The following is an 18,229-nucleotide window of genomic DNA, read 5'->3' on the forward strand; positions in this document are numbered from 1 at the left end:
AAGAACCCCTTGAGCATGCAAAGGGTTCTTTGAGTGTTCATGGTTCTATATAGAACCATTTCTTTATTAAAGAACCATCATTTTTAAGTGTGTAGGAGTTGAGTGCTGTTCGTGTGTGTGGGTTTTACTGCTGCTTTACTGTGCTTTGCATGAAATAAGTCAGTAAATGAATGATGGTGAGTTTTTACCATCCCTGGGAGCTGTTACCACGGTAACTGGGGTTAACAGTCACCAAGCACAGGCATCACACAACGTAAAGGGCAGCTGGCATTTTCAAAACGTATAAAAAATAAATAAAAAAAAAAAAAAAAAAAAAAAAAAAAAAAAAAAAAAAAAAAAGAGATGCAAGGTTTTGTTATGACAGAGGCGATAAGCTCCTTCCACATTCCTCTTCACCCTGAATTCACAAGAAGCTGCTTATTAGAATATATGGAGTGTGCATTACCAATAAAAAGCCAGCCGTCATTCTGGCTGGTCATCAGCGATTGAGGGACTACCCTCACAAGCAAGTTCGTCGTTTTGGACCAAGCCATCTTCGCTGGCCGTTTCTGAGAAGTCCTCAAGGTGGTGGGCAGAGTCACTGTCGCAGGGCAGCTCTGACCGGTGGTCCTCTGAGGGCGTGGCGTCAGCGTAGGTGATCTCTGACTGGTCCTCCGTGTGTAACGGGCTGTTCTGACTGGACAGCTCAGTGCAGTCCGTCTCGTTCACCAGGCTGCCCTCGGACGGCTGCTCCAACTGGTCCCCCAGGTCCGGGAGGTTTGGTTCCCGCGGCAACGACAGGCTCCTGTGACGACTCCAGAGCTTGTGGAGCTCGGTAACCTCGGAAACGCTGCTGCTGGTGCCGCTGTCACGGAAACTGGCCAGCGGAGGGCGGACCTTCACCCCCGTTACTGTCACAGAGCCTTCGATGGCCTTCCGCAGCTGCAGGCACAAACAAAAGAGGGAAACACATCCGTCCCATCGGGCCTGTTTTTAGTGCAAACGGCAAGATAAATGTGTTTCTCATGTAGGAACATTTTAAACCGCAGGTTTAGTATTATACGCTGACTAACGCTACCCTCTAATACTCCAAACTGCAGGTTTAGTATTATACGCTGACTAACGCTACCCTCTAATACTCCAAACTGCAGGTTTAGTATTATACGCTGACTAACGCTCCCCTCTAATACTCCAAACCGCAGGTTTAGTATTATACACTGACTAACACTACCCTCTAATACTCCAAACTGCAGGTTTAGTATTATACACTGACTAACGCTACCCTCTAATACTCCAAACGGCAGGTTTAGTATTATACACTGACTAACGCTACCCTCTAATACTCCAAACGGCAGGTTTAGTATTATACACTGACTAACGCTCCCCTCTAATACTCCAAACGGCAGGTTTAGTATTATACACTGACTAACGCTACCCTCTAATACTCCAAACCGCAGGTTTAGTATTATACACTGACTAACGCTACCCTCTAATACTCCAAACTGCAGGTTTAGTATTATACGCTGACTAACGCTCCCCTCTAATACTCCAAACGGCACGTTTAGTATTATACGCTGACTAACGCTCCCCTCTAATACTCCAAACTGCAGGTTTAGTATTATACACTGACTAACGCTCCCCTCTAATACTCCAAACGGCAGGTTTAGTATTATACACTGACTAACGCTACCCTCTAATACTCCAAACGGCAGGTTTAGTATTATACGCTGACTAACGCTACCCTATAATACTCCAAATGGCAGGTTTAGTATTATACGCTGACTAACGCTACCCTCTAATACTCCAAACGGCAGGTTTAGTATTATACGCTGACTAACACTACCCTATAATACTACAAACCGCACGTTTAGTATTATACGCTGACTAACGCTACCCTCTAATACTCCAAACCGCAGGTTTAGTATTATACGCTGACTAACGCTACCCTCTAATACTCCAAACCGCAGGTTTAGTATTATACGCTGACTAACGCTACCCTCTAATACTCCAAACCGCAGGTTTAGTATTATACGCTGACTAACGCTACCCTCTAATACTCCAAACGGCAGGTTTAGTATTATACGCTGACTAACGCTACCCTCTAATACTCCAAACCGCAGGTTTAGTATTATACGCTGACTAACGCTACCCTCTAATACTCCAAACCGCAGGTTTAGTATTATACGCTGACTAACGCTACCCTCTAATACTCCAAACCGCAGGTTTAGTATTATACGCTGACTAACGCTACCCTCTAATACTCCAAACTGCAGGTTTAGTATTATACGCTGACTAACGCTACCCTCTAATACTCCAAACTGCAGGTTTAGTATTATACGCTGACTAACGCTACCCTCTAATACTCCAAACTGCAGGTTTAGTATTATACGCTGACTAACGCTACCCTCTAATACTCCAAACTGCAGGTTTAGTATTATACACTGACTAACGCTACCCTCTAATACTCCAAACTGCAGGTTTAGTATTATACACTGACTAACGCTCCCCTCTAATACTCCAAACGGCAGGTTTAGTATTATACACTGACTAACGCTCCCCTCTAATACTCCAAACGGCAGGTTTAGTATTATACACTGACTAACGCTCCCCTCTAATACTCCAAACGGCAGGTTTAGTATTATACGCTGACTAACGCTACCCTCTAATACTCCAAACTGCAGGTTTAGTATTATACGCTGACTAACGCTACCCTCTAATACTACAAACGGCACGTTTAGTATTATACGCTGACTAACGCTACCCTCTAATACTCCAAACGGCACGTTTAGTATTATACGCTGACTAACGCTACCCTCTAATACTCCAAACTGCAGGTTTAGTATTATACGCTGACTAACGCTACCCTCTAATACTCCAAACGGCACGTTTAGTATTATACGCTGACTAACGCTACCCTCTAATACTCCAAACTGCAGGTTTAGTATTATACACTGACTAACGCTCCCCTCTAATACTCCAAACTGCAGGTTTAGTATTATACACTGACTAACGCTACCCTCTAATACTCCAAACTGCAGGTTTAGTATTATACACTGACTAACGCTACCCTCTAAAACTCCAAACGGCACGTTTAGTATTATACGCTGATTAACGCTCCCCTATAATACTCCAAACTGCAGGTTTAGTATTATACGCTGACTAACGCTACCCTCTAATACTCCAAACTGCAGGTTTAGTATTATACGCTGACTAACGCTACCCTCTAATACTCCAAACGGCAGGTTTAGTATTATACGCTGACTAACGCTACCCTCTAATACTCCAAACGGCAGGTTTAGTATTATACGCTGACTAACGCTACCCTCTAATACTCCAAACGGCAGGTTTAGTATTATACGCTGACTAACGCTACCCTCTAATACTCCAAACGGCAGGTTTAGTATTATACGCTGACTAACGCTACCCTCTAATACTCCAAACGGCAGGTTTAGTATTATACGCTGACTAACGCTACCCTCTAATACTCCAAACGGCACGTTTAGTATTATACGCTGACTAACGCTCCCCTCTAATACTCCAAACGGCAGGTTTAGTATTATACGCTGACTAACGCTCCCCTCTAATACTCCAAACGGCAGGTTTAGTATTATACGCTGACTAACGCTCCCCTCTAATACTCCAAACGGCAGGTTTAGTATTATACGCTGACTAACGCTCCCCTCTAATACTCCAAACGGCAGGTTTAGTATTATACGCTGACTAACGCTCCCCTCTAATACTCCAAACTGCAGGTTTAGTATTATACGCTGACTAACGCTCCCCTCTAATACTCCAAACTGCAGGTTTAGTATTATACGCTGACTAACGCTCCCCTCTAATACTCCAAACTGCAGGTTTAGTATTATACGCTGACTAACGCTCCCCTCTAATACTCCAAACGGCAGGTTTAGTATTATACGCTGACTAACGCTCCCCTCTAATACTCCAAACGGCAGGTTTAGTATTATACGCTGACTAACGCTCCCCTCTAATACTCCAAACGGCAGGTTTAGTATTATACGCTGACTAACGCTCCCCTCTAATACTCCAAACGGCAGGTTTAGTATTATACGCTGACTAACGCTCCCCTCTAATACTCCAAACGGCAGGTTTAGTATTATACGCTGACTAACGCTCCCCTCTAATACTCCAAACTGCAGGTTTAGTATTATACGCTGACTAACGCTCCCCTCTAATACTCCAAATGGCAGGTTTAGTATTATACGCTGACTAACGCTACCCTATAATACTACAAACTGCAGGTTTAGTATTATACGCTGACTAACGCTCCCCTCTAATACTCCAAACGGCAGGTTTAGTATTATACGCTGACTAACGCTCCCCTCTAATACTCCAAACGGCAGGTTTAGTATTATACGCTGACTAACGCTCCCCTCTAATACTCCAAACTGCAGGTTTAGTATTATACGCTGACTAACGCTCCCCTCTAATACTCCAAACTGCAGGTTTAGTATTATACGCTGACTAACGCTCCCCTCTAATACTCCAAACGGCACGTTTAGTATTATACGCTGACTAACGCTCCCCTCTAATACTCCAAGCGGCACGTTTAGTATTATACGCTGACTAACGCTCCCCTCTAATACTCCAAACGGCAGGTTTAGTATTATACGCTGACTAACGCTACCCTCTAATACTCCAAACGGCACGTTTAGTATTATACGCTGACTAACGCTACCCTCTAATACTCCAAACGGCACGTTTAGTATTATACGCTGACTAACGCTACCCTCTAATACTCCAAACTGCAGGTTTAGTATTATACGCTGACTAACGCTACCCTCTAATACTCCAAACGGCACGTTTAGTATTATACGCTGACTAACGCTACCCTCTAATACTCCAAACTGCAGGTTTAGTATTATACGCTGACTAACACTCCCCTCTAATACTCCAAACTGCAGGTTTAGTATTATACACTGACTAACGCTACCCTCTAATACTCCAAACTGCAGGTTTAGTATTATACACTGACTAACGCTACCCTCTAAAACTCCAAACGGCACGTTTAGTATTATACGCTGACTAACGCTACCCTCTAATACTCCAAACGGCAGGTTTAGTATTATACGCTGACTAACGCTACCCTCTAATACTCCAAACGGCAGGTTTAGTATTATACGCTGACTAACGCTACCCTCTAATACTCCAAACGGCAGGTTTAGTATTATACGCTGACTAACGCTACCCTCTAATACTCCAAACGGCACGTTTAGTATTATACGCTGACTAACGCTCCCCTCTAATACTCCAAACGGCAGGTTTAGTATTATACGCTGACTAACGCTCCCCTCTAATACTCCAAACGGCAGGTTTAGTATTATACGCTGACTAACGCTCCCCTCTAATACTCCAAACGGCAGGTTTAGTATTATACGCTGACTAACGCTCCCCTCTAATACTCCAAACGGCAGGTTTAGTATTATACGCTGACTAACGCTACCCTCTAATACTCCAAACTGCAGGTTTAGTATTATACGCTGACTAACGCTACCCTCTAATACTCCAAACTGCAGGTTTAGTATTATACGCTGACTAACGCTCCCCTCTAATACTCCAAACGGCAGGTTTAGTATTATACGCTGACTAACGCTCCCCTCTAATACTCCAAACGGCAGGTTTAGTATTATACGCTGACTAACGCTCCCCTCTAATACTCCAAACGGCAGGTTTAGTATTATACGCTGACTAACGCTACCCTCTAATACTCCAAACGGCAGGTTTAGTATTATACGCTGACTAACGCTCCCCTCTAATACTCCAAACTGCAGGTTTAGTATTATACGCTGACTAACGCTCCCCTCTAATACTCCAAACTGCAGGTTTAGTATTATACGCTGACTAACGCTCCCCTCTAATACTCCAAATGGCAGGTTTAGTATTATACGCTGACTAACGCTACCCTATAATACTACAAACTGCAGGTTTAGTATTATACGCTGACTAACGCTCCCCTCTAATACTCCAAACGGCAGGTTTAGTATTATACGCTGACTAACGCTACCCTCTAATACTCCAAACGGCAGGTTTAGTATTATACGCTGACTAACGCTACCCTCTAATACTCCAAACTGCAGGTTTAGTATTATACGCTGACTAACGCTACCCTCTAATACTCCAAACGGCAGGTTTAGTATTATACGCTGACTAACGCTACCCTCTAATACTCCAAACGGCAGGTTTAGTATTATACGCTGACTAACACTACCCTCTAATACTCCAAACGGCAGGTTTAGTATTATACACTGACTAACGCTACCCTCTAATACTCCAAACGGCAGGTTTAGTATTATACGCTGACTAACGCTACCCTCTAATACTCCAAACGGCAGGTTTAGTATTATACGCTGACTAACGCTACCCTCTAATACTCCAAACCGCAGGTTTAGTATTATACGCTGACTAACGCTACCCTCTAATACTCCAAACTGCAGGTTTAGTATTATACGCTGACTAACACTACCCTATAATACTACAAACCGCACGTTTAGTATTATACGCTGACTAACGCTACCCTCTAATACTCCAAACCGCAGGTTTAGTATTATACACTGACTAACACTACCCTCTAATACTCCAAACTGCAGGTTTAGTATTATACACTGACTAACGCTACCCTCTAATACTCCAAACGGCAGCTTTAGTATTATACACTGACTAACGCTACCCTATAATACTACAAACCGCAGGTTTAGTATTATACGCTGACTAACGCTACCCTCTAATACTCCAAACGGCAGGTTTAGTATTATACGCTGACTAACGCTACCCTCTAATACTCCAAACGGCAGGTTTAGTATTATACGCTGACTAACGCTACCCTATAATACTACAAACCGCAGGTTTAGTATTATACGCTGACTAACGCTACCCTCTAATACTCCAAACGGCAGGTTTAGTATTATACGCTGACTAACGCTCCCCTCTAATACTCCAAATGGCAGGTTTAGTATTATACGCTGACTAACGCTACCCTATAATACTACAAACGGCACGTTTAGTGTTATACACTGACTAACGCTATCCTATAATACTACAAACGCACGTTTAGTGTTATACACTGGCATAGCTGCTCTCCCGAATGAGCCAATACATTTTGCATTTCTCCTGAACAAAATATGAAATGTAGCCAGAGGCACAAACCCAACAGATTATCTACAACATAAAGGAAGCAATATAAAACATAAGTTGGTTGTGATTTCTGAAGCCTGGCCACTTTATGAGAAACCCCTCTCCTCTTGCTGCGCTTCGCTGGTGTACAGTTTGTGTCCTGCATCTGTGCTCAGTTTCTGCTGATGAAGTGGCCAGTGAGTGGGAGGGTTTGTAATAAAGTGGTCAATAAGCACATTCTACAAGTGGAAATCAAGCAAAGTGATAAAACTAAACACACCTCTTTCAAAGAGACCACTCCGACAAGCCTCCCGGTACTCGTCACGTAGGCATGATCCAGACCGAGCAGGGAGAAAATAGTGTGTGTCTGTAATCGACGTATAAAATAACAACAGAAGAGAAGCACAGTTAAAGAGATCTGCACCACCTTCATGTCACATCAAACCTAGCAGATACACACAGATCAGCTCCACATACACTATATTGCCAAAAGTATTCGCTTGTCTGGCTTCACATGCATATGAACTTGAGTGACATCCCATTCTTAATCCATAGGGTTTAATATGATCTCGGCTCACCCTTTGCAGCTATAACAGCTTCAATTCTTCTGGGAAGGCTTTCCACAAGGGTTAGGAGTGTTTATGGGAATATTTAACCGTTCTTCCAGAAGCACATTTGTGAGGTCAGACACTGATGTTGGATGAGAAGGCCTGGCTCACAGTCTCCGCTCTAATTCATCCCAAAGGTGTTCTATCGGGTTGAGGTCAGGACTCTGTGCAGTCCAGTCAAGTCCACTCACTGTTCCCACAAAGTTGGGAGCATGAAATTGTCCAAAATCTCTTGCTGCTGAAGCTTTAAGAGTTCCTTTCACTGGAACTAAGGGGCCAAGCCCAACTCCTGAAACACAACCCCACACCATGATCCCCCCTCCACCAAACTTTACACTTGGCACAATGCAGTCAGACAAGTACCGTCTCCTGGCAACCGCCAAACCCAGACTCCGATTTCCAGACGGAGAAGCGTGATTGGTCACTCCAGAGGACACGTCTCTGTCATGAACTGCTTCAAACAAGGGGCAGGAGTCAAGTGCAAGTTGATTAATTCCAGGTGCAAAGTAGGTAATAAAAAGCAGAGGGTCAGAAATCCAGAAAAGCAGGCCACGGAAAGCAGCCAAATTCAATGGGGGCAAATCCGAAAGAGCAGTCAATAACAAACCAAAAAGCAAGGTCAAAACACCAGGAAACCAAATCAGAAACAACCACTCAGAATTATTGAAACACCAAAGAAGACTTTGCAAAGAAGACGCGCAAATGCAGGATATATATACACAAAATGTCCAACATAAAAAGGTCAAAGGATCAAGAGATATCTAGTATTCTGGAGACAGCGACCTCCTGTGGTGTGGAGGAGAATGGCAGGGGGCAGATGTGACAGTCTCCACTAGAGTCCAGTGCATTCCACACTTTGCATTGCGCTTGGTGATGTAAGACTTGGATGCAGCTGCTCGGCCATGGAAACCCATTCCATGAAGCTCTCTACGCTGTTCTTGAGCTGATCTGAAGGCCACATGAAGTTTGGAGGTCTGTAGTGATTGACTCTGCAGAAAGTCGGTGACCTCTGCGCACTATGCCCCTCAGCATCCGCTGACCCCGCTGTCATTTTACGTGGCCGACCACTTCGTGGCTGAGCTGCTGTCGTTCCCAATCGCTTCCACTTTGTTATAATCCCACTGACAGTGGACTGTGGAATATTTAGTAGTGAGGAAATTTCACGACTGGACTTGCTGCACAGGTGGCGTCCGATCACGGCACCACGCTGGAATTCACTGAGCTCCTGAGAGCGACCCATTCTTTCACTAATGTCTGTAGAAGCAGTCTGCAGGCCTAGGGGCTCGGCTTTATACACCTGTGGCCATGGAAGTGACTGGAACACCTGAATTCAGTGATTTAGATGGGCGAGTGAAAACTTTTGGCAGTATAATGTATGTAATTTTTCTCAGTGTTAGACTGCTGTAAGATTATGAGATTATTTAACTTGTTTTTAAACATTTCTTTTTACTTGTTTTGAGTAATCTTATCTTATGAAAGTGTCTTATTCTGTTGGCAGATCATTTTACTGGTTCAAAGCATGTTTTATTAAAATGAGCCCAATGATCCATGTTATTTCTCAAACTAAATGAAATGATCTGCCAATGGAATAAGATGCTTTTACTAGATAAAATTACTTAAATCAAGCAATAAATGTCTAGAAATTGGCTAAATAATCTTATAATATGCCTACATCAACCTCATCATGAGAAATATCAGATGTATTGACTACATTTAAGATGTTTTCACTTCCTAAGATGATGTTTTGCTGTGAGCATCCTGACCACTCACAGCACCGGATGAGTTTCTGTGGGTCATGAAATCGAACAAAACACTATTACTGATTTATTAGTCTATATTATTTATATAGTCTGCAGGCCTAGCGGCTCGGCTTTATACACCTGTGGCCATGGAAGTGACTGGAACACCTGAATTCAGTGATTTGGATGGGTGAGTGAAAACTTATGGAAATATAGTGTAAGGCTGAGTGTCTTCAGTACCAATTCAAACAAGGCTCTTTTTAACTAACCAGACTAACAAAATGCTTCTCAGTGCCTTTCGGGAGACCAAGTTCAAAGCTAACAAGGCTCTTTGAAGTGAGTCCTTCTGATTATGCACAGGCTTTAATATGAAAAGGCAGAAATGTAAGAATGGAGCTTACTTTGTGTAAAGATGTGCGCTCCACGAGCTGGAAGGGGGCGGGGTCTATCTTACAGTTGTTGAAATTGACAGATTCATCCAGCTGTTGCTCCTCCCACTCGGCTATCTGAGGTAAAGAGATGGAAACATGGTCAACCTGTCCAAGTCTGTGGAGCCATATAACCAGTAAGTGCACCCCTGCTACATTCTTTATATCTTGAACTTCTTTATCTGGGTATAATGTGTGGATGTTTGCTGTGAAGCACTGTGAAGCAGGTGGGGCAGGTAAGGTCATATGCAGGATGCAAAATACGGGGGGTCCTGGGGGGTCTCAGATCCCCTAATTAACCTCTTGGTGCCCCTGAATGTCTTAAAATTAAAATTCTGGGGGTTCCCTAAAAATAAATGTTACGCCATCTGTTTGGGAATAAGAAATGCTTAAATCCAGATTGAGTGAAGCTCATTGTTGATCTGCTTCACCCACAATCAGCTTCTGTCTTTGCTGTTCTTCGCTAACTAGAGCTGCAGCACTGCTCTGCCTCAGGGTGGCGCTGTAGCAGACTGGTTCACCCAGTTGGTCTATCATAGCCTAGAAACCGCAACTGTGCCCAGATTCCTCTGGAACACTTTACAATGAGCTGCAGCAGATCTGTAAACCTGAAAACTCGCCCAGTTTCCCCAAGAGTTTGGAGAGAAGAGTGACTGTTCCTCATTACTGACTCTGAAGACCGAAGAGGAGACGGAGAAGATCTCAGTTAGTGTGAGGAAGAGCGCAGAACCGCACTAGAACAGAGACGTTACAGAAGAACAACTGATAAAACAGACATTTACTGACATTGAAGTATCAGCGCCGCTATGGTGTGGGAGTTAGCAGCCAGACAAAATGGGACCCCCGAATAACAGGGAGGTATCGCACACAGTGGCCATATCTGATGGATTTCTGATAAACAAAGCTTCTTTTAAAGTGAAGGGTTAGAGGAAAACACAGTCTAAGACTAAGTACTCTTGAGCGTGCAACTATGCTGAAAATTGCTGTGGGACCTCACCTCTGCTGTCGACATGTCATCTTCAACATCAGGACCATCCTGAAGACACAGAAACATCACACATCTGTAAAACACACCTGATTAACACACTCTTCTTCACAAGTCAGCATGCATTCTGCCTACTTCCTCACAACACAAGAGACAACACATACTAATCCAACACACAGACGCCACTAAAGCTTTACTGAACATTAGCGAGCTTTAGCAACACATTAAGCACAGCCTGAAGGAGAATGAAGGAGGCCACGTGCCATTACAGAAGCAATAAAGAGCTACAGAGTGAACAGCTTCATTACTTCTAAAGACTCTCAATTTAGTGAGGAGAGATTGAGGTTTCGGGATCAATTGAACTCAATTCAGTTATGCAGCGCGATTTACAAGGCATCATCTCTCAAATTTCAGTATGGAGCATCAAGACGTCCGCCCGCGAGAGCAGGCAACGGGAGCACAACTTCTGGACTTTCTCTTGAACAGTCTCATGCAAAGCTGTGGTAGGAATCATAACAACATACATAAGGCCTGTTATGAAGCCCATGAAGAAGGACTACACTTTCAAACATAAAGGTGCCAAGCATTTTAGAGCGATGCCATGGAAGAACCTCGGGTAACACTTTACTGTAGGGTTCTGTTCATAAGGCTACATACGCTTGCAAAGACAGCTGACATAACCCTACATAAATACTTATAAAGGCTTATTCCAATAGCCGTCATTCGCTGTAAAGGCTACATTTGTTACACCGAGCATTTATGAACATTTATGTTGGCCAGGGTTCGGCAACATGTGACTCTTTTGCTGCCCTGTTGCGGCTCCACAGCAGAGCTAGATTTCTAGGTAAAATAACATAATAATCCTCCTTTCGCTATAAAATCGTTATAACACACAGTTCTAACACAGTTTATCAGTAAATGGTCTTAAACGTTGGAGTTAATGTAGAACTGCTGATTCACCCTTTAACCCTGAAGATCAGTGCAGACACCTGGTCACCATAGCAACACAGACAACAATGTCACCCAGCTAGTCACTAACGAAACGGCAAAGAGAGAGATTTAAGACGAACATCGGTAATTTGACGAACTGACTGTATTTGTGTTCATAATCACTCCAGCTGGTTTCCTGACACGTTTAAACTGCAGCGAGAAACTGAAACACTAAAAAGTCACGAGGCTGAAGTCACTTCTTGTTTGCCAGCTTCTTGTTTGAATTTTCCTGTTCCACCTTAAATGGTACAGCCGTTTCATTCTGCCATCATTTCAGATGGAACGGGAAAATTCAAGCAAGAAGCTGGCGATTGAAAAGCGACTTAAAAAGCCTCGTAAAAAGTCAAATGCTGAGAGACATTTTACAAAAAACCTTTTCTACTTTTGAGGAAAAGTTTCCTGCTGGAGATGCGAGAAAAGCAGCTACAGCTGATCTGAAGCTTAAAGCGGTGCAAAGTAAGTCTGCGTTTCTGTTTATATTGTATCGTTTCACCTGTACTAGTACATCAGCACACACTGAGACATATTTACAGCCAATATATTAAAATGGAAATGTTGTGGCTCGCAAAGTGGTTTGTTTTTTACTGAAAGGACAAAGTGGCTCTTCTTAACATTTGGGTTGTGACCACTGATGTATGATTATGTCAGCTGTTATGACATGCTTACGTAGGTGTGATGTAGCCTTATGAATAGCCCCCTATAGTAAAGTGTTACCAAACTTCCTTTGGTTCCCTAAAGAACCTTTCACTGATTGGTTCTTTGATATGTGTGTGAAAAAACTTAAAGGACCTCCATGTAACACAAAGGTTCTAATAAAACCTTTAATTGAGATTTTTGTTACATTCTTTAACCCTCTGGAGTCCACAAACTCGCCCATGCATCAAATTTGATGTCTCTATATCTGTGTCTGTGTCTTTGTGATGATCCACCTCAGAAATCCAGTTCAAACACTTCCTGAATCCGTAGAGCCGCCCTTTCCATTCCATCTGATCATGAGATCATACGAGACTCACATCCGGAGTTATGAGCCTGTGAAGAGGGGCTGAGATACACATCATCTGCCTCTCAACCCTTCATTCTTCATTCAGTCCACATCGGAGACTCGTGTGAAACGGCGTCAGAGAGTTTCCAGCTGCTGAAGCTGCTGCAGTGGGTTTGGAAAGTAGTGATGAAGATAACGGAGCGTTTAGATATGAAACACATCAGGATCAGGTTCTATGAAGAACCTTTAGAGGAGAGTTTAAGAAGAGATGAACAAATCGAGAGAACGACCGAAGACCCCAGAAGGTTAGACTTTAAAAAGGTCCCTCAAAAAGGTTTGTTATGGAACCAACAGTGGTTCTTCAGTAGTATCACCCCATAGAATCGTTTTTGGCAGCTTTATTTTAGCGTGTACTGACAGATTCATACCATATGAATGAATTCATTGATTAATTCATACTGTGGTATGAGTAGGTGAGATGATTCGCTGTGTGCAGAGCTTACAGACTGGAAAAAGTGATAAACTGAATTTACTTGAATTAAATGGGAGTAAAATATATCACACGAATGTAGTTTTGTAGTTTTGGCAGTTTGTTTATGCAATGCAATATCATTTTTTTCCTGTATATTTACAGAATGTACACATTTAAATCACGTACATTCAGTGCATCACTTTTTTTCAGTGCACGACACGGAAGAGCGAGCCAGCAGGGTCTTTGTGCTGTCAAGGCCCGTTTGGCTGTGGAAGGTTTCCGGCTCCTTTGGAGATCCAGCAGGAGGCTGGAGCTGATTTCTGGCAGCGCTCTTACCGCCATAGTTATCCTCACACGCTTGGGCCTCCTGCTCCTCTTAGGAGCCACGGAGCCAGCGTTGCTCTTCCAGAAGAGGACAGATAAAGAAAAGGGGAGGAGCACACAGCGTTACTGCAACGTTAGTGCAAAAACGCTCCCTGAACGTGCACATCTGTGACCTAGAGCGGACAGAGCCGTCCACCACTCTTCTCCAGGGACGAGGACAGAAACATCAGTGCTATTCTAACACAAAATAAACACAGCGCTAAAGCGATAGCTCAGCAAAAACAGTTTCTTCCCCTTTTCACACATAGAGGTGGGCAATATGGCCAAAATACAATATTGCGATACTTATTTTCACAGTACATGAGAAGTCATGATGATATTTATCTATCAAACACTGTGAACATAATGATATTTATTCAATATTTGGCAATAAATCCAGGTAAACATAACTAATTTTGCTCTATTTATAATGAAACATGCAGTTTGTGCATGTTTACCCTGAAAAGATTCTCTCTTCCTCAGTAAAAAATGTATATCTAGCCAATATGTCTAATATTTCTCATTATAAAATTGTTACAAGATTAATTAGCTCATTTCTAGACAGCTTTTAACTTGTTTTGAGTAATTTTATCTTCCGAAAGCGTTTTATTCCATTGGAAGATCATTTTAACCATGATTTATTTAAAGAAACACAGTGATCTGCATCATTTCTCACACCAAGTAAAACGATCTGCCAAAGGAATGACACTTTTACTGGATAAAATGACTTAAAGCAAGTAAAAAATGTCTAGAAATAGGCTAAAGAATCTTCTAATACACCTACGTCAACCTCATACTGAGAAATATCAGACATACTGACTACATTTAAGATGTTTTCACTTCCTAAGGTGTAAATTCTTTGCAGTGTATGAAGACTGACGTTATCCACGATGTTCAGAAAAGTGTATTGGGACATAATTTATCACAATAATCATATATATTGTCATATTGCCCAGCCCTAATCACAAATGTAGTGGATTGGCCAAGACATATTTGGTGTTTTCCCACTGGAGCTACGAGGCTGACTAATAATGGAAACCTATACAACACCAATTAGCACTTTCATCACACACTTGCCTCAAACAGTGTGGAGTTGTTAAATAATGTCTAACAGGCTTGATTGTGTGGTTTTGACTCTGTCTGTAAAAACAAAGGTACAGGCTTGAAAATAGCAGCTCCTGCTGTTCTTAGCCTTATATTTTTTAGGTGTCTTGGCTGATCAATTACATTTAGGTTAACGGGCGAAAGGTGTCTGATTTAACACTGAACTGCCTTTTCTAAACGCTCAAGTTCCTCACGGTCTCTCAGAAATCCTGTAAAGAAGTGCCAGGTTAACGGTGATAATCAGCAGGTAATCCCAACATTCAACCTGTGGACGCTAAGAGGAGGAGCGGGCTCCGTATCGTTTTCAACCACACTGGGGATCCTGCAGGGTCACTATTTGCGATGCTGCGCCTACATTTTTTGGATTATTTCCCATCATGCACCTGGTGGAAATTTACAGATAAACCTTTTTCTTTCTCCTCTCTGTAGTGATACCAATGAGAAGACACGCCAACTATTACGCTAACAACTTTATCTTGAGATCACAAGATAAATAACTCATTATCTCAAGATAACAACTGTTGTTATCTCCCATCATGCACTTGGTGGAAAGATAAACCTTTTTTGTTCTTCACTCTGTAGTGGTACAAATGGGAAGATGTTCTAACGAGTTAATTGTCACATCCTGTAATAATATGTGGCCATAACTTCGTAAGGCGTGGGAATGGGATCACAGCTTACTAAGTCATGGCCAAGCATTAGGATCTCGTTCCCACACTTTGCTAAGTGGTGGTCACGACTTGATCATCTCATTCCCATGCCTTACTAAGTCGTGGCCACGCCTTATTTTTATTTATACAGGATGTCACCAGTGGGGCTCCGTACTGGACTTCTGTAGATTTGTCTTTTTTTACAGAGATGTCAGGCACTCAAGCTCTCTGTCTGTCTCTCTGTCTGTCTGTCTCTCTCTCTGTCTCTCTCTCTGTCTGTCTCTCTGTCTGTCTCTCTCTCTCTCTCTCTGTCTGTCTCTCTGTCTCTCTCTCTCTCTCTGTCTGTTTCTCTGTCTCTCTCTCTCTCTCTGTCTCTCTCTCTCTCTCTCTGTCTCTCTCTCTCCCTGTCTGTCTCTCTGTCTCTCTCTCTCTCTCTGTCTCTCTCTCTCTCTCTCTCTCTCTCTCTCTCTGTCTCTCTGTCTGTCTCTCTCTCTCTCTCTCTCTGTCTCTCTCTCTCTGTCTCTCTCTCTCTGTCTCTCTCTCTCTCTCTCTCTCTGTCTGTCTATCTGTCTCTCTCTGTCTCTCTCTCTCTCTCTGTCTCTCTCTGTCTCGCTCTCTCTCTGTCTTTCTCTCTCTCTCTCCCTGTCTCTCTCTCTCTCTCTCTCTCTCTCTCTGTCTCTCTCTCTCTCTCTCTCTCTCTGTCTCTCTCTCTCTCTCTCTCTCTCTGTCTCGCTCTCTCTCTGTCTTTCTCTCTCTCTCTCTCTGTCTCTCTCTCTCTCTCTCTCTGTCTCTCTCTCTCTCTCTCTCTCTGTCTCTCTCTCTCTCTCTCTCTCTGTCTCTCTCTCTCTCTCTCTCTCTAGCCCTCTCTCGATCTCTCTCATGTAGCCCCTGGCACATCACTGTCTGCACGAGTCAAGCCTTAAAACTTCTGATAATATTAAATAAGTTTAATTTTGTAGCGTCAAGATGAGAAAAAGACTGAGTTAAGGCCGTCGTCCAGACCACCTCACACTAAGCGAGATCATGTGAGTGCGACACAACTCTACCGTACATTTATCTGTGACAGTAGTTTAGCGTAAGGCTGGCAAAACTAAAGGTGATAAACAGAAGGATGTCAGTCAGAAATGATCAACATTCAGGATACGAACACCTGGAGAACCCAAAGAACCAGACATGACACAGGGTACACAGGTGCACTGGGGCTGTACAGTGTGCTATAAATAATATAGACTAATAAATCAGTAATAGTGTTTTGTTCGATTTCATGACCCACAGAAACTCATCCGGTGCTGTGAGTGGTCAGGATGCTCACAGCAAAACATCATCTTAGGAAGTGAAAACATCTTAAATGTAGTCAATACATCTGATATTTCTCATGATGAGGTTGATGTAGGCATATTATAAGATTATTTAGCCAATTTCTAGACATTTATTGCTTGATTTAAGTAATTTTATCTAGTAAAAGCATCTTATTCCATTGGCAGATCATTTCATTTAGTTTGAGAAATAACGTGGATCATTGTGCTCATTTAAATAAAACATGCTTGGAACCAGTAAAATGATCTGCCAACAGAATAAGACACTTTCATAAGATAAGATTACTCAAAACAAGTAAAAAGAAATGTTTAAAAACAAGTTAAATAATCTCATAATCTTACAGCAGTCTAACACTGAGAAAAATTACATACATTATACTGCCAAAAGTTTTCACTCGCCCATCTAAATCACTGAATTCAGGTGTTCCAGTCACTTCCATGATCGGACGCCACCTGTGCAGCAAGTCCAGTCGTGAAATTTCCTCACTACTAAATATTCCACAGTCCACTGTCAGTGGGATTATAACAAAGTGGAAGCGATTGGGAACGACAGCAACTCAGCCACGAAGTGGTCGGCCACGTAAAATGACAGAGCGGTCAGCGGATGCTGAGGGGCATAGTGCGCAGAGGTCACCAACTTTCTGCAGAGTCAATCACTACAGACCTCCAAACTTCATGTGGCCTTCAGATCAGCTCAAGAACAGCGTAGAGAGCTTCATGGAATGGGTTTCCATGGCCGAGCAGCTGCATCCCAGCCTTACATCACCAAACGCAACGCAAAGCGTGGAATGCAGTGGAGTAAAGTGCCGCCACTGGACTCTAGAGCAGTGGAGACCTGTTCTCTGGAGTGACCAATCACGCTTCTCCGTCTGGAAATCCGATGGACGAGTCTGGGTTTGGCAGTTGCCAGGAGACGGTACTTGTCTGACTGCATTGTGCCGAGTGTAAAGTTTGGTGGAGGGGGGATCATGGTGTGGGGTTGTTTTTCAGGAGTTGGGCTCGGCCCCTTAGTTCCAGTGAAAGGAACTCTTAAAGCTTCAGCACCAAGAGATTTTGGACAATTTCATGCTCCCAACTTTGTGGGAACAGTTTGGGGACGGCCCCTTCCTGCTCCAACATGACTGCCCACCAGTGCACAAAGCAGGTCCATAAAGACACGGATGAGCCAGTTTGGTGTGGAAGAACTTGACTGGCCTGCACAGAGTCCTGACCTCAACCCCATAGAACACCTTTGGGATGAATTACACTGGAGACTGTCCAACATCAGTGTCTGACCTCACAAATGTGCTTCTGGAAAATGGTCAAAAATTCCCATAAACACACTCCTAACCCTTGTGGAAAGCCTTCCCAGAAGAGTTGGAGCTGTTAAAGCTGCAAAGGGTGGACTGACATCATATTAAACCCTATGGATTAAGAATGGGATGTCACTCAAGCTCATGTGTGTGAAGGCAGATGAGTGAATACTTTTGGCAATTTAGTGTA

General features: G+C 43.1%; 1 protein-coding gene across 7 annotated transcripts in view; it reads right to left on the reverse strand.

Moving 5' to 3' along the window:
• Window positions 1-347: 347 nt before the first annotated feature.
• The window catches only part of clcn2a (chloride channel, voltage-sensitive 2a), a 144,986-nt gene continuing 127,104 nt past the window's right edge, over window positions 348-18,229 (reverse strand). For 3 of the 7 annotated variants that reach the window (XM_037547705.1, XM_037547702.1, XM_037547703.1), the window contains exons 21-25: window positions 13,651-13,716; window positions 10,883-10,921; window positions 9,859-9,963; window positions 7,391-7,477; window positions 463-921 (exon numbers count right to left, since the gene is read on the reverse strand). In XM_037547705.1, coding sequence (XP_037403602.1) covers window positions 463-921; window positions 7,391-7,477; window positions 9,859-9,963; window positions 10,883-10,921; window positions 13,651-13,716 — 756 coding nt within the window. Of the gene's footprint in view, window positions 922-7,390; window positions 7,478-9,858; window positions 9,964-10,882; window positions 10,922-13,650; window positions 13,717-18,229 lie in introns of all 7 variants that reach the window. The other 4 variants (XM_037547704.1, XM_037547701.1, XM_037547707.1 and 1 more) reach the window with 2 other exon arrangements.

Source organism: Pygocentrus nattereri, chromosome 19, assembly GCF_015220715.1.
Source record: "Pygocentrus nattereri isolate fPygNat1 chromosome 19, fPygNat1.pri, whole genome shotgun sequence".
NCBI lineage: Eukaryota > Metazoa > Chordata > Actinopteri > Characiformes > Serrasalmidae > Pygocentrus > Pygocentrus nattereri.